Source organism: Babylonia areolata, chromosome 35, assembly GCF_041734735.1.
Source record: "Babylonia areolata isolate BAREFJ2019XMU chromosome 35, ASM4173473v1, whole genome shotgun sequence".
Classification (NCBI taxonomy): Eukaryota; Metazoa; Mollusca; class Gastropoda; order Neogastropoda; family Buccinidae; genus Babylonia; species Babylonia areolata.
In genome coordinates, this window is record NC_134910.1 from 12,970,257 (window position 1) to 12,987,756 (window position 17,500).

At 43.3% G+C, this 17,500-nt stretch overlaps 1 protein-coding gene across 1 annotated transcript in view; it reads right to left on the reverse strand.

Moving 5' to 3' along the window:
- The window catches only part of LOC143278147 (uncharacterized), a 78,573-nt gene that overhangs the window by 31,311 nt on the left and 29,762 nt on the right, over positions 1 to 17,500 (reverse strand). The window contains exons 2-4 of the mRNA XM_076583179.1: positions 3,232 to 3,416; positions 2,192 to 2,388; positions 621 to 752 (exon numbers count right to left, since the gene is read on the reverse strand). Coding sequence (XP_076439294.1) covers positions 621 to 752; positions 2,192 to 2,388; positions 3,232 to 3,416 — 514 coding nt within the window. The remainder of the gene's footprint in view (positions 1 to 620; positions 753 to 2,191; positions 2,389 to 3,231; positions 3,417 to 17,500) is intronic.

The window sequence follows — 17,500 nt, forward strand, 5'->3', positions numbered from 1 at the left end:
TTGCCCCGCCCCCCCCCACCTACCCACAACCTGTGAGTGATCTGGAAGGAGAGAGGAGAAGAGGGGTGAGAGGGGGGAAAAGGGAGGAGGAGAGGAGACAGGTACTGTAGTGTCGTGAAGTGTATTGTATTGTATTGTATTGTATTGTATTGTATTGTATTGTATTGTCACAACAGACTTCTCTGGGTGAAATTCGGGCTGCTCTCCCCAGGAAGAGCGTGTCGCTACACTGACAGCGCCACCTTTTTTTTCTTTTTCTTTTCTTTCCTGCCAGCAAATCTATTTGTTTTCCTATGAAAGTGGATTTTTTTTTTTTTTAAACATAATTTTGCCAAGGAGACAACCCCCTTTCGTTGCCATGAGTTCTTTTACGTGCGCTAGGTGCATGCTGCACACACGGGGACCTCATTGTATCACCTCATACGAATAACCAACGTCCAGACCACCACTCAAGGTCCTATCTAGTGAGCAAAGAGGGTGAGAAAATACTGGCGAGTGTGCCAGGATTCGAAACCAGCACACTCAGATACTCTCGCTTCCTAGGCAGACGCGTTACCACCGGACCAACACCCCCCTAGCCTCCCCACCCCCACCCCGACACTCTTCAACACCCACCCCACCTGTAAGCGACCTGTGCAGGCAGCAGGCCGTGTGTGGAGGCCAGCCAGGAGCTGAGCTGGGAGAAGTAGAGGTAGGAGCGCACCGCCTGGAGCAGCATGCTGCGCGACACGCCCTCCGTCCACTCCCCGTGCCTGGGTGACACGACACGATACACGACACGTCACATGGCACATCACACGTTTCGCATCACATCACACGTCATGTCACACTACTTCCGTCCACTCCCCGTGATGCCTGGGTGACACGACACGATACATGACACGTCACATGGCACATCACACGTTTCGCATCACATCACACGTCATATCACACTTACTTCCGTCCACTCCCCGTGCCTGGGTGACACGACACGACACGTCACATGGCACATCACACGTTTCGTTTCACATCACACGTCATGTCACACTTACTTCTGTCCACTCCCCGTGCCTGGGTGACACGACACGATACATGACACGTCACATGGCACATCACACGTTTCGCATCACATCACATGTCATATCACACTTACTTCTGTCCACTCCCCGTGCCTGGGTGACACGACACGATACATGACACGTCACATGGCACATCACACGTTTCGCATCACATCACACGTCATATCACACTTACTTCCAACCACTCCCCGTGCCTGGGTGACACGATGTGATACACGACACGTCACATGGCACATCACACGTTTCGCATCACATCACACGTCATATCACACTACTTCTGACCACTCCCCGTGTATGGGTGACACGACACGACACATGACACGTCACATGGCACATCACACGTTTCACATCACATCACACGTCATATCACACTTACTTCCGACCACTCCCCGTGCCTGGATGACACGACATGATACATGACACGTCACATGGCACATCACACGTTTCGCATCACATCACACGTCATGTCACACTTACTTCCGTCCACTCCTTCCGCCTCGCAACGCATCGCATCATTTTCACAGGACACTTCACATCACACGCGTCACTTGACACGGAGTGTCAGTTCACTCCCTCCGCCCACTTCCCATGCCTGGCGACACGTCACATCACACATCACATCACACGTCACATGACATCACACGCGACATGACACCACATGTAACATCACATGACACAATGCATCACATGTCACATGATACATCACATCACATCACATGTCACATTACACATCACTTAACACTGAGTCAGAGTGACTGTCCGTCCACTCCCCGTGACCTGATAACACGTCACTTGACCTGTCATTTCACACCACTAAGTGTGAGTAAGGGTGTGTCGGTGCGTTTGTGGAAGTTTGCGTATCATGCGTGCATGTGCATGCGTGCATGTGTGTGTGTGTGTGTACATGCATGTGCATTAAACGCATGTGCACTGTCTGTGCGTTTGTGCATGTATGCATGAGCGCACCTACATATACATATACATACCGTAAGCATTGCAACGCCATCATGCACAGTTTTCGACCGACAAAACGTCCACCCCACAAAAAAAAAACCCATTCAACCAACCCCCCTCCCCCCACCCCCCCACCACCAATTCCGTTCCCCATCCCCACCTGCCTCTCCCACACTCACCATTTCTGGATGGACTTCAAGCTCCAGCGCTCCAAGAGGAGAGCACTCTCGTCAAAGTCGTGCCCGGCCCCGTCCAGGGATCGTGCCTCGGCCTGGCCGTGGGGGCAGTCCGGGAAGAGGAGGATGTCCACGCAGGAGGGGACCCCATTGCGCCACATGGCCTCTATCCGCCGCCTCACCTCCTGGGCCTGTGCACACTGTAAAACACACACACAGACACAGGCACATGAAAAAGTTGGTTGGGTTTTGTTTTGTTTTCTTTTTTTTTCTTTTTTTTAAATTCTCATACCCGAAAGATGTTATAGTAAAATAAGTGCACAACAACAACAACAACACACACACAAACACACAGACGCACACACACCAGATATACAGCATGCACAAAAAAACAATACACACGCGCAACACAACACACAATAGTATACAATACACACATACTAGAATACGATTCACTACAACACAAACAACGCACAACCCAACACAATACAACACAACGCGCGCACACACACACACACACACGATACAGTTCAATACAAAACAACACAACACACATAACACAACACAACATGATAGTTTGATACACACACAATACAACACACACACAATACTACACAACACAATACACAACACAACACAACATACACACAATAAAATACAAACAAAATACAACATAATGCAACACACACAATACAACACACAACACAACACAACACACAATGCAACACACAACACAACACACACACACAACACACAAAACAACCCTACCCAACACAACACAACCAACCCAATCCTACCCTACCCAACACACACACACACAACACAATACATAACACAACCCAACACACAACACACAAACACACCACACCACACAAACACACCACACCACACAAACACAATACACAACACAACCCAACACACAAACACAACACACACCACACCACACAAACACAATACATAACACAACCCAACACACACCACACAAACACACCACACACCACACCACACAAACACAAACGCACCACACAGACAATCTCTCTAACCTGCAGCATCTCGGGCTGACAGCAGTGCTGGCCCCGGTGGTCGGCGGCAGCCGGCAGGGAGCAGTGCGGCCCCTCCACGCGCCCTTTGGCCGAGGGGTGAGGGGTTCGAGCCTCCAGTACCAGCATCGCCACCTTGGACAGCAGGTCCAAGGGATCAAACTCTTCCTGTGCCATTCTGCTCTGCCCTGAAAACACACACACACACACACACACACACACACACACACACACACACATGTATATGCGGTAAGCAAATAACTGTAAGCCATCTACTCATTCATTGTGCGAGCATAAGACAGTTACTTCCAAAAGATGTAGTTGATGACTTTTCTTCCAATATTTCATTAGCCACTGAAAAGATTTTGAATGATTATTCATTGCTCAGAATGTTTTCAGAAATTTTAAACTCCAGTCCAGTTGGTATCCTCCTTTGATGTATTATATTTAATACTGTTATTTATATTTGCATTGTTGTAGGTTAATACTTGTTGATATGCATATACATATTCTCCTTCCCATGACAACTCATTCAATACACACCACAACCTCTTTAGACTTTTTCTCATAATATACTTTTCCTCTGATACATAACATGAACTTTTTTTCTTTTTTTTAATTTTTTTTTTAACACTAATATTCACATGCATTCCCTTTCCTTTATACACTACTTTACTCCTTTCCGTCTAAAAACACTTATAGTGAATAGACGTTAAACTGAAGAAAACACATGGATGGTTAGAAACCTGGTGGTGTTGCTTGCTTATAATCTCTTTTAAGGCCAGACACTAGAGTCAAATAACGACTTTTTTTTTCTCTGCAACTATATCTCTCTTTTTTTTTCTTCTTTTTTTTGTGTCTACTAGGTGTATCATCACTTGTGGATCACAAAAAAAAGTGTTCTTAGATTTCTGTGAACACCCACTGCTATGAAAACAAATCAACATGGCCGCCAAACAATGTATCAAAGAAATCGCGTTTGTGGTCCATGTGGTGCGTGCAGACACTTTTTTGTTATGTGGACTTGAGATACAATGACATTATCTTCATTTTCATGTGAGATTGTGTTGATTCTTCAATTATTTTACTTTTTATGAATTTTTGAAATTTTGGGTATTGCCAAATCCTCAAAATTTACAATGGGTAAAAAGATGGGAACTGCTATGAATTAAAAACCCAAAGAATATTTTCATACATAATTGTGACAAAACTTCAATAACATGTCATAAAACAATCATGCAAAGTCTCATGGTTGTAGGTTCACTCATCATTGAGCAAGTCCAAGGAATGTTGTCAAGGCCAGAAACTTGACGACTTGCAACGAAATTGAACAAAACATTATCAATAAACACTTTCGTGATTCAGCAAGCAATATTTATTGGCAATGTTTTCATTGTTAAAGACATCTTTACAGTGGAAAAACTTATGCATGTGATAGAAGAGATGTTCAAGAATCAAAATCCATCAAAAACCCAAATCATGAAAAATCATCATTTTGGTCTCTTCTGCACTGCTGTGTCCCCCCCTTATATATAAATAATCTGGGTTCTCAAAGATGTGTGACCACACAAAATTCCAAACTTTTTTTTCCTTTTTTTTTTTTTTTTAACAAACTCTTCCTGTGCCATTCTGCCCAGCCCTGACATAAACAAATAAATAAATAAATCAGTAAACACACACACACACACACACACACACACACACACACACACACACACAGTTGGCTAGAAACCTGGTGGTGCTTGTGGTGCTTATGAATGATCTCATTTAAATATTAATCAGGCTTCTCATCAAAGTGTGTCGCCACGCACAAAATTCAAAACTTTCTTCTTTCAGTTTATTTTTCAAGACGTATTCACTTATTTATTCTAATCTATTCATTCATTGATTTTATGACTTATCCATTTCTTTGTCTATGTATCCCTCTTCCCCTCCCCCCCCCCCCCCCTTTCCCTCAAATGCATGCGTGCGTGTGTGCGTGCGTGCGTGGTGTGTGTGTGTGCGCGCGCGCGTATGTGTGTGTATGCGTGTGTGTGTGTGTGTGTGTGTGTGTGTGCGTGTGTGTGTGTTTATGTGTGTGCATGTGTGTGTGTGTGTTTGTGTGTGTGTATGTGTGTGTGTGTGTGTGTGTGTGTGTGTGTCTGTGTGTGTCTGTGTGTCTGTGTGTGTGTGTGTGTGTGTGTGCGTGTGTGTGTGCGCGCGCGCCTGTGTGTGAGTGAGTGTGTACTCTGAATAAATCACAAAACTTTTTGACCACACTTTCATCTGTTAGTACTTTTTTTGGGGGGTGGGGTGGGGGGTGGAGGTGGGGAATATCCTGAACGATATTTCAAAGATGATGTGACATTTCAAACAGACATATATATATATATATATATATATGGATTCCATAACTAAGTGAGTTAGCCATACAGTCATTTTATAACGGCGTAATAGTTGTTTACTTGCATTCATTTTATTTTCCTCCGCTATCACGCTGCTCTCTTCAAATTGCAGCTCTCATTTCTGTTGACCTAAATCCATGTCACCAATATACTGATAATGCACACTTCCAGTGGACATATTTGTACACACATACGTGTCTAGACACATGAACACACATCATGCCAATCAACATGTAATAATAATAATACTAATACATAGTTTTCCAATGGTGCGATATCCAGCACCAATGCTGCTCAAAGCGCCTTACATTATCCAGTTGACTATAAACATGCCTTAAAAAACACATCAGCTGCTATCTGACAATGGAAAAACATCCAGTGTGTTCATATGAACGAAAAAGTACACTTAAGAGATGAATCATATTATAAAAGGTGTGAAGAAAATCAGGCTTAGATTAAAACAAAATGCATTTCATAGAACACACACACACACACACACACACACACACACACACACACACACACACACACCATGGCACATGCGCGTGCACACACACACACACACACACACACACCATGGCACATGCGCACACACACACACACACACACACACATGCACACACACACACACACACACACGCACACACACACATATATATACATGTGTGAGCATACACACATACACACAAACAATGCACATATATATATATGCTCTCTCTCTCTCTCTCTCTCTCTCTCTCTCATACACACATGCTCTCTCTCTCCCCCCCTCTCTCTCTCACACACACACACACACACACACACACACACACACACACACACACACAAACATGTATACATACTCACACACACAAGACTTTTTCCTTACTCACAACCCCACCCCCACGCCCCTACACCCACCCACCCCCACCCCCACCCACCCATTCCCCCACACCCCTAAAACCCTTTAAGTACCAAAACCAACACACTGACTACCCACAGCTAAACACAGCATGGAGAGAAGACATGATACGCAGGCAAGGCAGGAAGAGAACAAAGAAAAGAAAAAAAAAAAGGGCCTCTCAAGCCAAAGTCAAAACACAGAACAGCTCACCTGCCCTGGCTTCAACTTTCCTCTCTCTCTCTCTCTCTCTCTCTCTTTTTTCTCTCTCTCTCTCTCTCTCTCTCTCTCTCTCTCTCTCTCTCAATAATTAATGTTGACCCCCCATTGTATGTCTTTCGATGTTATGTGTATTATACTGTCCAAGATAATTTCGTTGATTATCCCATACACATAGAAACCCACATACTCACTTCAGAGCAACCTAAATCTCTGAATCTTTGAATACATTTAGAAACATTGTATTAACTGAAAACTGACGTGTTATAATAAAAAATTTAAAAAATTTTTAAAGGGCGCAGTGGGGGTGGGGGCGGAGATGAAAGAAAACAGAAGAAAAGGGTTTGGGGGTGTGGGGGTGGGTGGGTGGGGGGTTGCCAGTGAAGAAGGGGGGGGGGGGCACAAAAAAAAAAAAAAAAAAAACCCAGCTCACCTCACTTCCACACTTCATTCATTCATCTGTTAACCCCTTCTTCTCTGATCAGTTAAGCGATAGGTGAAAATGAGAACAGAAGACAGGAATGAATCTTATTATATTGTGTTGTGTTGTGTTGTGTACTGTGCTGTATCGTACTGTATTGTACTGCGTTGTGCTGTGTTGTATTGTGTGTTGAGATAAAGGTCTTGACCATTATATGTCTGCCACCTTTTTTCTGAAGCAGCAGTGAAAGGGTTAAGAGATAAACGTCTTGACCATTCTGCCACCTTCTCGCTGAAGCAGTAGTGAAAGGGTTAATCAGGGGACAGCTGACCTCCTGCTATCTGTCAGCACTGTGTGTGCTGTACCAGACAGACAAGACATTAATCAAGTGATTTGCTTTTGTATCTCCAGGGGTTAGGCCCAGCTCTGTGACTGCTCTGACCTGCTTTGTGTGTGTGTGTGTGTGTGTGTGTGTGTGTGTGTGTGTGTGTGTGTGTGTGTGTGTGCATGTTTGAAGGGAAGTGGAAGGTTCATAGTTTATCATACCCAAAAAAACAACAAACTGCATTACAGGCACTATAATACAACACAACAAAACACAATACAAAATAGTTTCAGTTTCAGTTTCAGTAGCTCAAGGAGGCGTCACTGCGTCCGGGCAAATCCATATACACTGCACCACATCTGCCAAGCAGATGCCTAACCAGCAGTGTAACCCAACGCGCTTAGTCAGGCCTTGAGGAAGAAAAAAAAAAGGTGAATAAATAATAGATAAGCTTACATAAATAAATAAATAAACAAATAAATAAATAAATAAATAACAATTATGATATAAAAAAAAAGGTAGTAGTAATGATAATAATAATAAAATAATAATAATAATAATCATAGAAAACAACTCTTGAGATGCGGGCTGATAGTGGGCGAGAGAGAACTGCCGACGCCAGACACAGAAGGGGGGATCATTTGGCCGTCAAGTGTCCCTTTACCCGTCACATTGGATCAAGTGTCCTGCAGCGTGTGTTTGCTGGTTTATATAGTCTCATCTGAACGAACGTCCAAACACTCTGTTGGAACTTTCCAGTCAAAACTTGAAAGAAAGGGCAAGACCAGGGGGTTCGAACCCAGACCCTCACAGACTTCTGTACTGGCAGACAGGCGTCTTAACCACTTCGCCACCTTCATCCTGAGACGAGACGAAAATAAGACGAGAAGGATTTTTAAAAAATTTTAAAAAAATTTAATAATTTTTTTTTAAAGGAAAAAAGAATTAAGCAATCATAGAAGTTTCAGTTTCAGTTTCAGTAGCTCAAGGAGGCGTCACTGCGTTCGGACAAATCTTTATACGCTACACCACATCTGCCAAGCAGATGCCTGACCAGCAGCGTAACCCAACGCGCTTAGTCAGGCCTTGAGAAAAAAAAGGAAAAAAAAGGTGAATAAATAACAGATAAGCTTACATAAATAAATAAATAAATAATAATTATGATATTTAAAAAAAGGTAGTAGTAATGATAATAATAATAAAATAATAATAATAATCATAGAAAACAACTCTTGAGATGCGGGCTGATAGTGGGCGAGAGAGAACTGCCGACACCAGACACAGAAGGGGGGATCATTTGGCCGTCAAGTGTCCCTTTACCCGTCACATTGGATCAAGTGTCCTGCAGCGTGTGTTCGCTAGTTTATAGTCTCATCTGAACGAACGACCAAACACTCTGTTGGAACTTTCCAGTCAAAACTTGAAAGAAAGGGCAAGACCAGGGGGGTTCGAACCCAGACCCTCACAGACTTCTGTACTGGCAGAAGGGCGTCTTAACCACTTCGCCACCTTCATCCTGAGACGAGACGAAAATAAGATGAGAAGGATTTAAAAAAAAAAATTTAAAAAAAAAAAAAAAATTTTTAAAGGAAAAAAGAATTAAGCAATCATAGAAGTTTCGTTTTCAGTTTCAGTAGCTCAAGGAGGCGTCACTGCGTCCGGGCAAATCCATATACGCTACACCACATCTGCCAAGCAGATGCCTGACCAGCAGTGTAACCCAACGCGCTTAGTCAGGCCTTGAGAGAAAAAAAAGGTGAATAAATAAAAGATAAGCTTACATAAATAAATAAATAAATAATAATTATATTTAAAAAAAGGTAGTAGTAATGATAATAATAATAAAATAATAATAATAATCATAGAAAACAACTCTTGAGATGCGGGCTGATAGTGGGCGAGAGAGAACTGCCGACGCCAGACACAGAAGGGGGGATCATTTGGCCGTCAAGTGTCCCTTTACCCGTCACATTGGATCAAGTGTCCTGCAGCGTGTGTTTGCTGGTTTATATAGTCTCATCTGAACGAACGTCCAAACACTCTGTTGGAACTTTCCAGTCAAAACTTGAAAGAAAGGGCAAGACCAGGGGGTTCGAACCCAGACCCTCACAGACTTCTGTACTGGCAGAAGGGCGTCTTAACCACTACGCCACCTTCATCCTGAGACGAGATAAGACGAGAAGGGTAAAAAAATTTTTTTTTTTTTTTTTTTTTTAAAGGAAAAAAGAATTAAGCAATCAAAGAAAACAAAAACATGGGGGCTGACAGTGGGCGAGAGAGAACTGCCGACGCCAGACACAGAAGGGGGGATCATTTGGCAGTGAAGCGTCTCTTTACCCGTCACATTGGATCAAGTGTCCTGCAGCTGTTCTCTCTCTCTCTTTTTTCTTCTTTTTTTCTTTGTTGTTGTTGTTGTTGTTGTTGTTCATGGACTAATAACACAAGTGGGCTTTTTTTACATGCATGACTGTTTTCATCATATCTGTCATGTAGGAAGTCATAGTATGTTACTTTTGCTTTCAGGGGATGGTGGTGGTGGTGGTGGTGGTGGTGCTGGTGCTGCTGCTGCTGCTGCTGTTGTTGTTCCTGGTGAGAGTGCATGGTCACAAAATCAGAAGGCAGGGAGCACTGTGAATTTGTGCGTGCGTGTGTGTGTGTGTGTGTGTGTGTGTGTGTGTGTGTGTGTGTGTGTGTGTCCTTCTGGGTGTGTGTGTGTGTGTGTGTGTGTGTGTGTGTGTGTGTGTGTGTGTGTGTGTGTGTGTGTGTGTGTGTGTGTGTGTGCATATCCTTCTGGGTGTGTGTGTGTGTGTGTGTGTGTGTGTGTGTGTGTGAAAGTGTGTGAGTGTGTGCATATCCTTCTGGGTGTGTGTGTGTGTCTGTGTGTGTAAGTGTGTGTGCATGTCCTTCTGGATGTGTGTGTGTGTGTGTGTGTGTGTGTGTGTGTGTGTGTGTGTGTGTGTGTGTGTGTGTTTGTGCGCGCGTGTGTGTGTGTGTTTGTGCGCGCGTGTGTGTGTGTGTGTGTGCGTGTGTGTGTGTGTGTGTGTGTGTGTGTCCTGACTGCACTTACACACCCATCACAATCACTATCCAACCGCTTTGCTCCTTCAGCAACTTCCAGTACAACTCAAAAAACCACGTTAAAACATTCAAAGTTTGATAAAAATCAAGGTGGAGGGGGCGGAGGTGGGGAAGCGGGGCAGGGGGCGGGATAGGGCAGGGTTGTAAGGGTGTGTGTGTGTGTGTGTGGTGGAGGGGGGGGGGGGGGGGGGGGGTAAATCATATGATGTCAATCACCTCATGTTCTTACGTACAGCTTTTGCACACCAGACAAAAGGTTGCAATGACCAAGGAATAATACAAGGGCAATAACCCACACAGGTCGACTTGTGTGCTGTTCTCACTGAGCCTTCCGGGGTTTTTTTTCTTCTCTCTCTCTCTCTCATTTTTTCTTATCTCTCTCTCTCTCTCTCATTTTTTCTTATCTCTCTCTCTCCTCTCCCACCCCCCACCACATACCCCCCCCCCCATCCCCCAAATTAAAAAAAAAAGAAAGAAAAGAAAGTAACCGGTAGATGAAGAAGTACAGATTAGAACAGTAGTGTTTCACAAGGATGGTATGACTGGGACATCCATTGTCCACAGAGGAAGAACACTTGATACACACAACCTTATCCTTGCTGATGATGAATTGGGATACATCCAGTTTCCCCCTCTCTCTCTCTCTCTCTCTCTCTCATAGCGTATATGGTTTTGTCCGAACGCAGTGACGCCTCCTTGAGCTACTGAAACTGAAACTGAAACTCTCTCATATCATTAGCGTGACTCATGGCTTCTAAGTACAAACAGACCATTTGCAATTTGTCTATCTGTTTAAAAGCATTCAGACTGTGATCAATTCTGATGTCTTTGAACTCTGAACTGAGTATGTTTCTTGTTGACATGAATGCATATAATTTGCCGTTTTTGTTATATATATATATTCATGTGTTTGCACCCCCTCATGAGGGGCAATGGCCTATACTTGAATAAATTATCCGTATCCATATTCCTCTCTCAAATTATCATTATTTCCTTTTTTTTTTCTTTTTTTTTTTTTTTGGCTTAAATCACACATAATGTATAAAATGGATGAGAAGATCTGAAATGAGGGCAGTTACCAAAATGGGGTTCACAAAATTCACTGTGTTCTTCTTACTTTGCGGTGTTTCCTTTTCTTTTTCTTTTTTGACTCACTTGTGTAAACAAAGAGAGTCTATGTTTTAACCCCGTGTTCAGTTGTCTGTGTGTGTGTGTGTGTGTGTGTGTGTGTGTGAGTGTGTGTGTGTCTGTGTGTCCGTGGTAAACTTTAACATTGACATTTTCTCTGCAAATACTTTGTCAGTTGACACCAAATTTGGCATAAAAATAGGAAAAATTCAGTTCTTTCCAGACATCTTGTTTAAAACAATATTGCACCTCTGGGATTGGCACAAAAAAATAAAAAAGAAGCCTAATTATATGCAAACTGTTATATTTATATTTTTTGTATTCTCTAAACTTGGCACTTTGACCTCTTATTCTGATACAACAAGAGGAGTCATTGTTTTCATTTTTTGTTCAAACAGGAACTTCTTTTGCTAAGCATGGAATTTTTATTTATTTTGCAAACGTTTTGGTGCAGATAGTAAAAAAGGGAAATTACTCTGTAATTAATGCTAGGGGACTTAATTCGCTTTAAACTGATCTTTCTCATCTTAAACATTACATTTTGAAATTATACTCAATACATAAAAAGCTTGGATTTTTTTTTTTTAAGTGTATCACAAGTGAGTCTTGAAGGCCTTGCCTCTCTTGTTTTTCTTCCCCCCCAGCCCCAAACCATCAAGCAGCACACTGGACCTCTTATTCTGATACAACAAGAGGAGTCATTGTTTTCATTTTTTGTTCAAACAGGAACTTCTTTTGCTAAGCATGGAATTTTTATTTATTTTGCAAACGTTTTGGTGCAGATAGTAAAAAAGGGAAATTACTCTGTAATTAATGCTAGGGGACTTAATTCGCTTTAAACTGATCTTTCTCATCTTAAACATTACATTTTGAAATTATACTCAATACATAAAAAGCTTGGATTTTTTTTTTTTAAGTGTATCACAAGTGAGTCTTGAAGGCCTTGCCTCTCTTGTTTTTCTTCCCCTCCAGCCCCAAACCATCAAGCAGCACACTGGACCATGCGAAGATCTGCTTGTTAACATAGCAACTATTTTGATAATGGCCACATAACAAGACCCAAATGGCCTTTAGCTAAAGTAAAACAGTCTCCCCAAGGAACTGTTGTGAGAGAAAGGGGGGGGAAAGGAGGGGGGAGACAAAAGAAAAACCTACTATTGTGCTAAACTCTGTGTGTGTGTGAGAGAGAGAGAGACAGAGAGAGAGAGAGAGGGAGACAACTAAACTATGAGGGAGATAGAGAGAGAAGGGAAGGCAAACAGACAAAAACAAACTAAACTGTGTTGTGTTGGAGAGAGAAAGCGAAAGAAAGAAAAAAAGAAGAAGAAAAAAAACAGAAAAAAAACACCTGAACACAGAGACAGAGAGAGAGAGAAACAGAAGGCTCAGTGAGAAATTACCTATCTATTATCTACCTATCATATCTATCTTCTATCTATTTTCACCAAAAGGGTTTTTCGTTTCAGTGTGTGCATGTGAAAGCATGCTGCAAACACGACTTGGATAACCCCCACCCCCTCCCCTACCACCCATCCCCCTTCAGTTCTAGCTGGGACCCCCTGCCCTTCCCTGGAATGTGGACTGACCTGACCACTGGACCACTGGGATCCAACCCATGGCTGTTGTGTTGCTGCCAGGATGGAAACAGATTATGACTCTTGATTCACACACACACACACACACACACAGCTGTGTCATTCCCAAGCTTCACACACACACACACACACACACACACACAAACACTCCTTAACTTAAAATATAAATCTTTCTCAGCACCAGCCCTTCCTTGGAATGTGGACTGACCTGACCACTGGGCCACTGGGATCCAACCCATGGCTGTTGTGTTGCTGCCAGGATGGAAATGGATGTATGACTGATTCACACACACACACACACACACACACACAGTGTCATTCCCAAGCTTCACACACACACACACACACACACACACACACACACACACACACAGTGTCATTCCCAAGCTTCACACACACACACACACACACACACACACACACACACTCACACACACACACACACACACACACACACACACACAGCTGTGTCATTACCAAGCGTGTCACACACACACACACACACACACACACACACACACACACACTCCTTAACTTAAAATATAAACCTTTTCCATCACCAGCCCTTCCTTGGAATGTGGACTGACCTGACCACTGGACCACTGGGATCCAACCCATGGCTGTTGTGTTGCTGCCAGGATGGAAATGGATGTATGACTCTGATTCACACACACACACACACACACACACACACACACACACACACACACACACACTCCATAACTTAAAATATAAACCTTTCTCAGCACCAGCAACAAAAGAGGCGACCATGACAGCAGTTTCACTCTCGCGCGCACACACACACACACATAGAGGGGGGGAGGGAGAGAGAGAGGGCTGACACAATCCTCAGATTAACTAAAGTTTAACCCGCGCGAAATTTGGCCAAACAGAGCAAACCATAGGCCTAGTTTGCATCAGTTTGACATGGTACAGTATATGACACCAAATTTTAACTCTCTCAGTACCAACAACACAAAAAGAGGCAACCATGACAGCAGTCTCTCTCTCTCTCTCTCTCACACACACACACACACACACACACAAAGCTGACACAATCCTTAGCTTAACTATAACTCTCTCAGTACCAACAACACAAACAAGGCCAGGACAGCAGCAGTTTTCACTCTGGGCTGCTGACACCATCCAAATTTACCACCGGTCGGGTCGGGTTGTGGGGGGGGGGCTCACACATTTGAACAGGTGAACGAAGACAAAGAATACTTTGTTTCTTAAGAACCACACAGGTAAAATGGGCTGGGTCATTCAGACACCCAGCTGGGCATCAGTTTGGGGTCTTTCACTCTCTCTATGGGGAATATTAGGAGGAGGACAGTCCCCAGTAGGTTACTACTACTGGGAGGCAAAACTGCACTGGCTCTCTGTGCTGCAACCTTGGGGGGCGAGTTGGCCCTTGGGAACCATCCCAACGTTGACTGTCCTACAACCCTCGTTGCCGAGAGAGTGGGGATGAAACCTGGTCAAGACACTCTCCACTATTATAATCAAATTCTAACCCAGATAATCTGGGGACAGCAGTTACCTCCTCTCTGCTGTTCTGATGGTCATAGTCGAACACCACGACTGACTATCATACATAGGTTGATCAAAGGGATGAGAAAAGCAGAGAGCAGAGAATGATAGAGACAGACAGGAATACTTCATTTCTTTAGAACCTCACAAGCTGCATGGGCTGGGGCCATTCACACACCCAGATGGGGGCACCCTTCAGATGGGGTCTCTGTATGGGAAATGGGAGAAGGCTGACAATCCCTAGTAGGTTGATAAAGGGGTAAGATTTGGTAGATTACATTGAACACTTTTTTTTTTGATTGCCCAGTAACACACAACTTCTGGAAGTATATTGAACAAAAACTACTAACAGAAACAAGTGTCCACTTGAAACTGTCAGCATCAGATATCCTGTTTGGGATTGAAAATTCACCATATCTAAAAGGAAATTATGCGTATATCAATAATATAATATTAGTGGGTAAAATGTGTGTCAGTATCTATAAAAAGACCAAATCAGTCTTTCCCTTACAGGTTATTTTTGAACGAGAATTTGAAACAAGACGAATTCACATGGAAAAAAAACACTTCCATCTACAAATAACGTCAAATGATCAAATGAGAAGTGAGAAAGAGACAAATATGCACACAGAAAGCACACCTGAGCATGAACCCCCCCCCCCCCCCCCCGGCCCCCTCAACCCCTCCCCACCCCCCAGACAAACCAAACAATCTTCCAACACTAAAGTTTTGCAACGTGATTGTCCATATATGAAGAAACAGACAGACTTAGAATTGTGTATGAATGAAGGTGAAAAAACAACAACAACAACAACAACAACAACAAAAAAACAAAGAAAAACATAGATAAGTTTTGTACACTTAATTGTATGACTTGTACATTTTCCTTCCATATTATTGTAACAAGCCCAAAATCAGTGAGTGAAAAGTCGTATTTATTCCATAAACGCTATTGATTTATTTGGCATTGTGTGATTTATATACAAAATAAAACGGTGGTCGACCCAAGAAAGTCCAGGTACAAAAAGGGGTAAGAAAAGGAGACAAGACAGACACACAGAGAGAGAGGGGGTGTGGGGGGGGTGGGGGTGGACTGGATCACAATGCATCATCAGCAAGGATGATTTTGTTATTAAGTGTGCTGCTTCTGTGGACAAGGCCTGACTAAGCCCGTTGGGTTACGCTGCTGGTCAGGCATAATAATAATAATAATAATAATAATAATGGATACTTATATAACACACTATCCAGAAATCTGCTCTAGGTGCTTGACAAAAACGCTTTGTTAACATAAAACATTACATCTATGTTACATACACACACCAAAATGTGACTACACACACACACGCACACACACACACACACACACACATATACACACTGCATACAGTATACATTTTAACAATACATGTGTATCTAACAGCTACCCTAACACATACGCACACATAGGCAGCCACAAACTTACATAAACTCACGCACACACAATGCACATTCATATACATGCATGTAGTTATGTACACATACATATGTAAACACACATAGTCAAGCACAGCTAACGCAAAGGAAGTGGACCTGCCACAATTGAACTTGCTGCTGAGGGAAAAGGTGGTTTTGAGACGAGATTTAAAAGATGCGAGGGAATCAGAATGACGGAGGTTATCAGGGAGCTTGTTCCATGTCTTCGGCGATTGAAAAGAAAACGATCTGTGTCCATAGGTCTTACTTCTGACGTGAGGTATCCTGAGAAGTCGATCTGCTTGGCAGATGTGGTGTAGTGCATATATAGATCTGTCTGAACGCAGTGACGCCTCCTCGAGTAAATGATTTGAACTGAACTGTGGACAATGCCGTTCAGCTTGTCACTCTCTGAAGTGTATGGAGAGAGAGGGGCCCAGAGAGAGAGAGAGAGAGAGAGAGAATGACAATGACAATGACACACAGTTTAATGAATCAGGCCACATGCCCAACAGAACAGAAGCTGTGTTCACAAAAGAACATACAATATGGATAAATATATAGTGTGTATAAATCTGAACGGAGAGAGAGGGGGGAGGGAGAGACAGAGAGAGACAGACCAAGAGAGAGGGGGGGGGGGGGAGACAGAGAGAGACACAGACAGAGAAGGGGGAGAGAGAGAGAGAGAGAGAGAGAGGAAAAGGAACTGGATGTGTCCCAATTCATCATCAGCAAGGATAGTGTTCTTCCTCTGTGGACAATGTCCCAGTCATACCATCCTTGTAAAACACTATTGTTCTAATCTGTACTTCTTCATTCACCGTTTCCTATTTTTTGGGGTGGTGGGGGTGGTGAGGTGTATGGGGATGGTGGGGGGGGGAGGAGAGGCGGCGTGGGAGGGTGTGTGTGTTAGGGGGAAGGGGGGAGGGGGGGGGGGGGGGGAATCATCAGTACGCAACTAGTTATTTCCTTTTTTTCGCAACTAGTTATTTCCTTTTTCGGGAGATTGTTCTCACTTTTGCTTTTGAACAACAGAATCTATTGCTGATGTACCATGTATGTGGTATGTATTATGAAATACTACCACCACCACCACCACCACCCCAACACACACACACACACACACACACACACACACACATACAACAGTGACACACAACCACACCAACCACACCTTACTGGAGGAGGAACAGGCACACTTGGGAAGAAGAAAGAACAGAACTGAAGTGGGGGGTGGGAGGAGGGAGGAGGGGA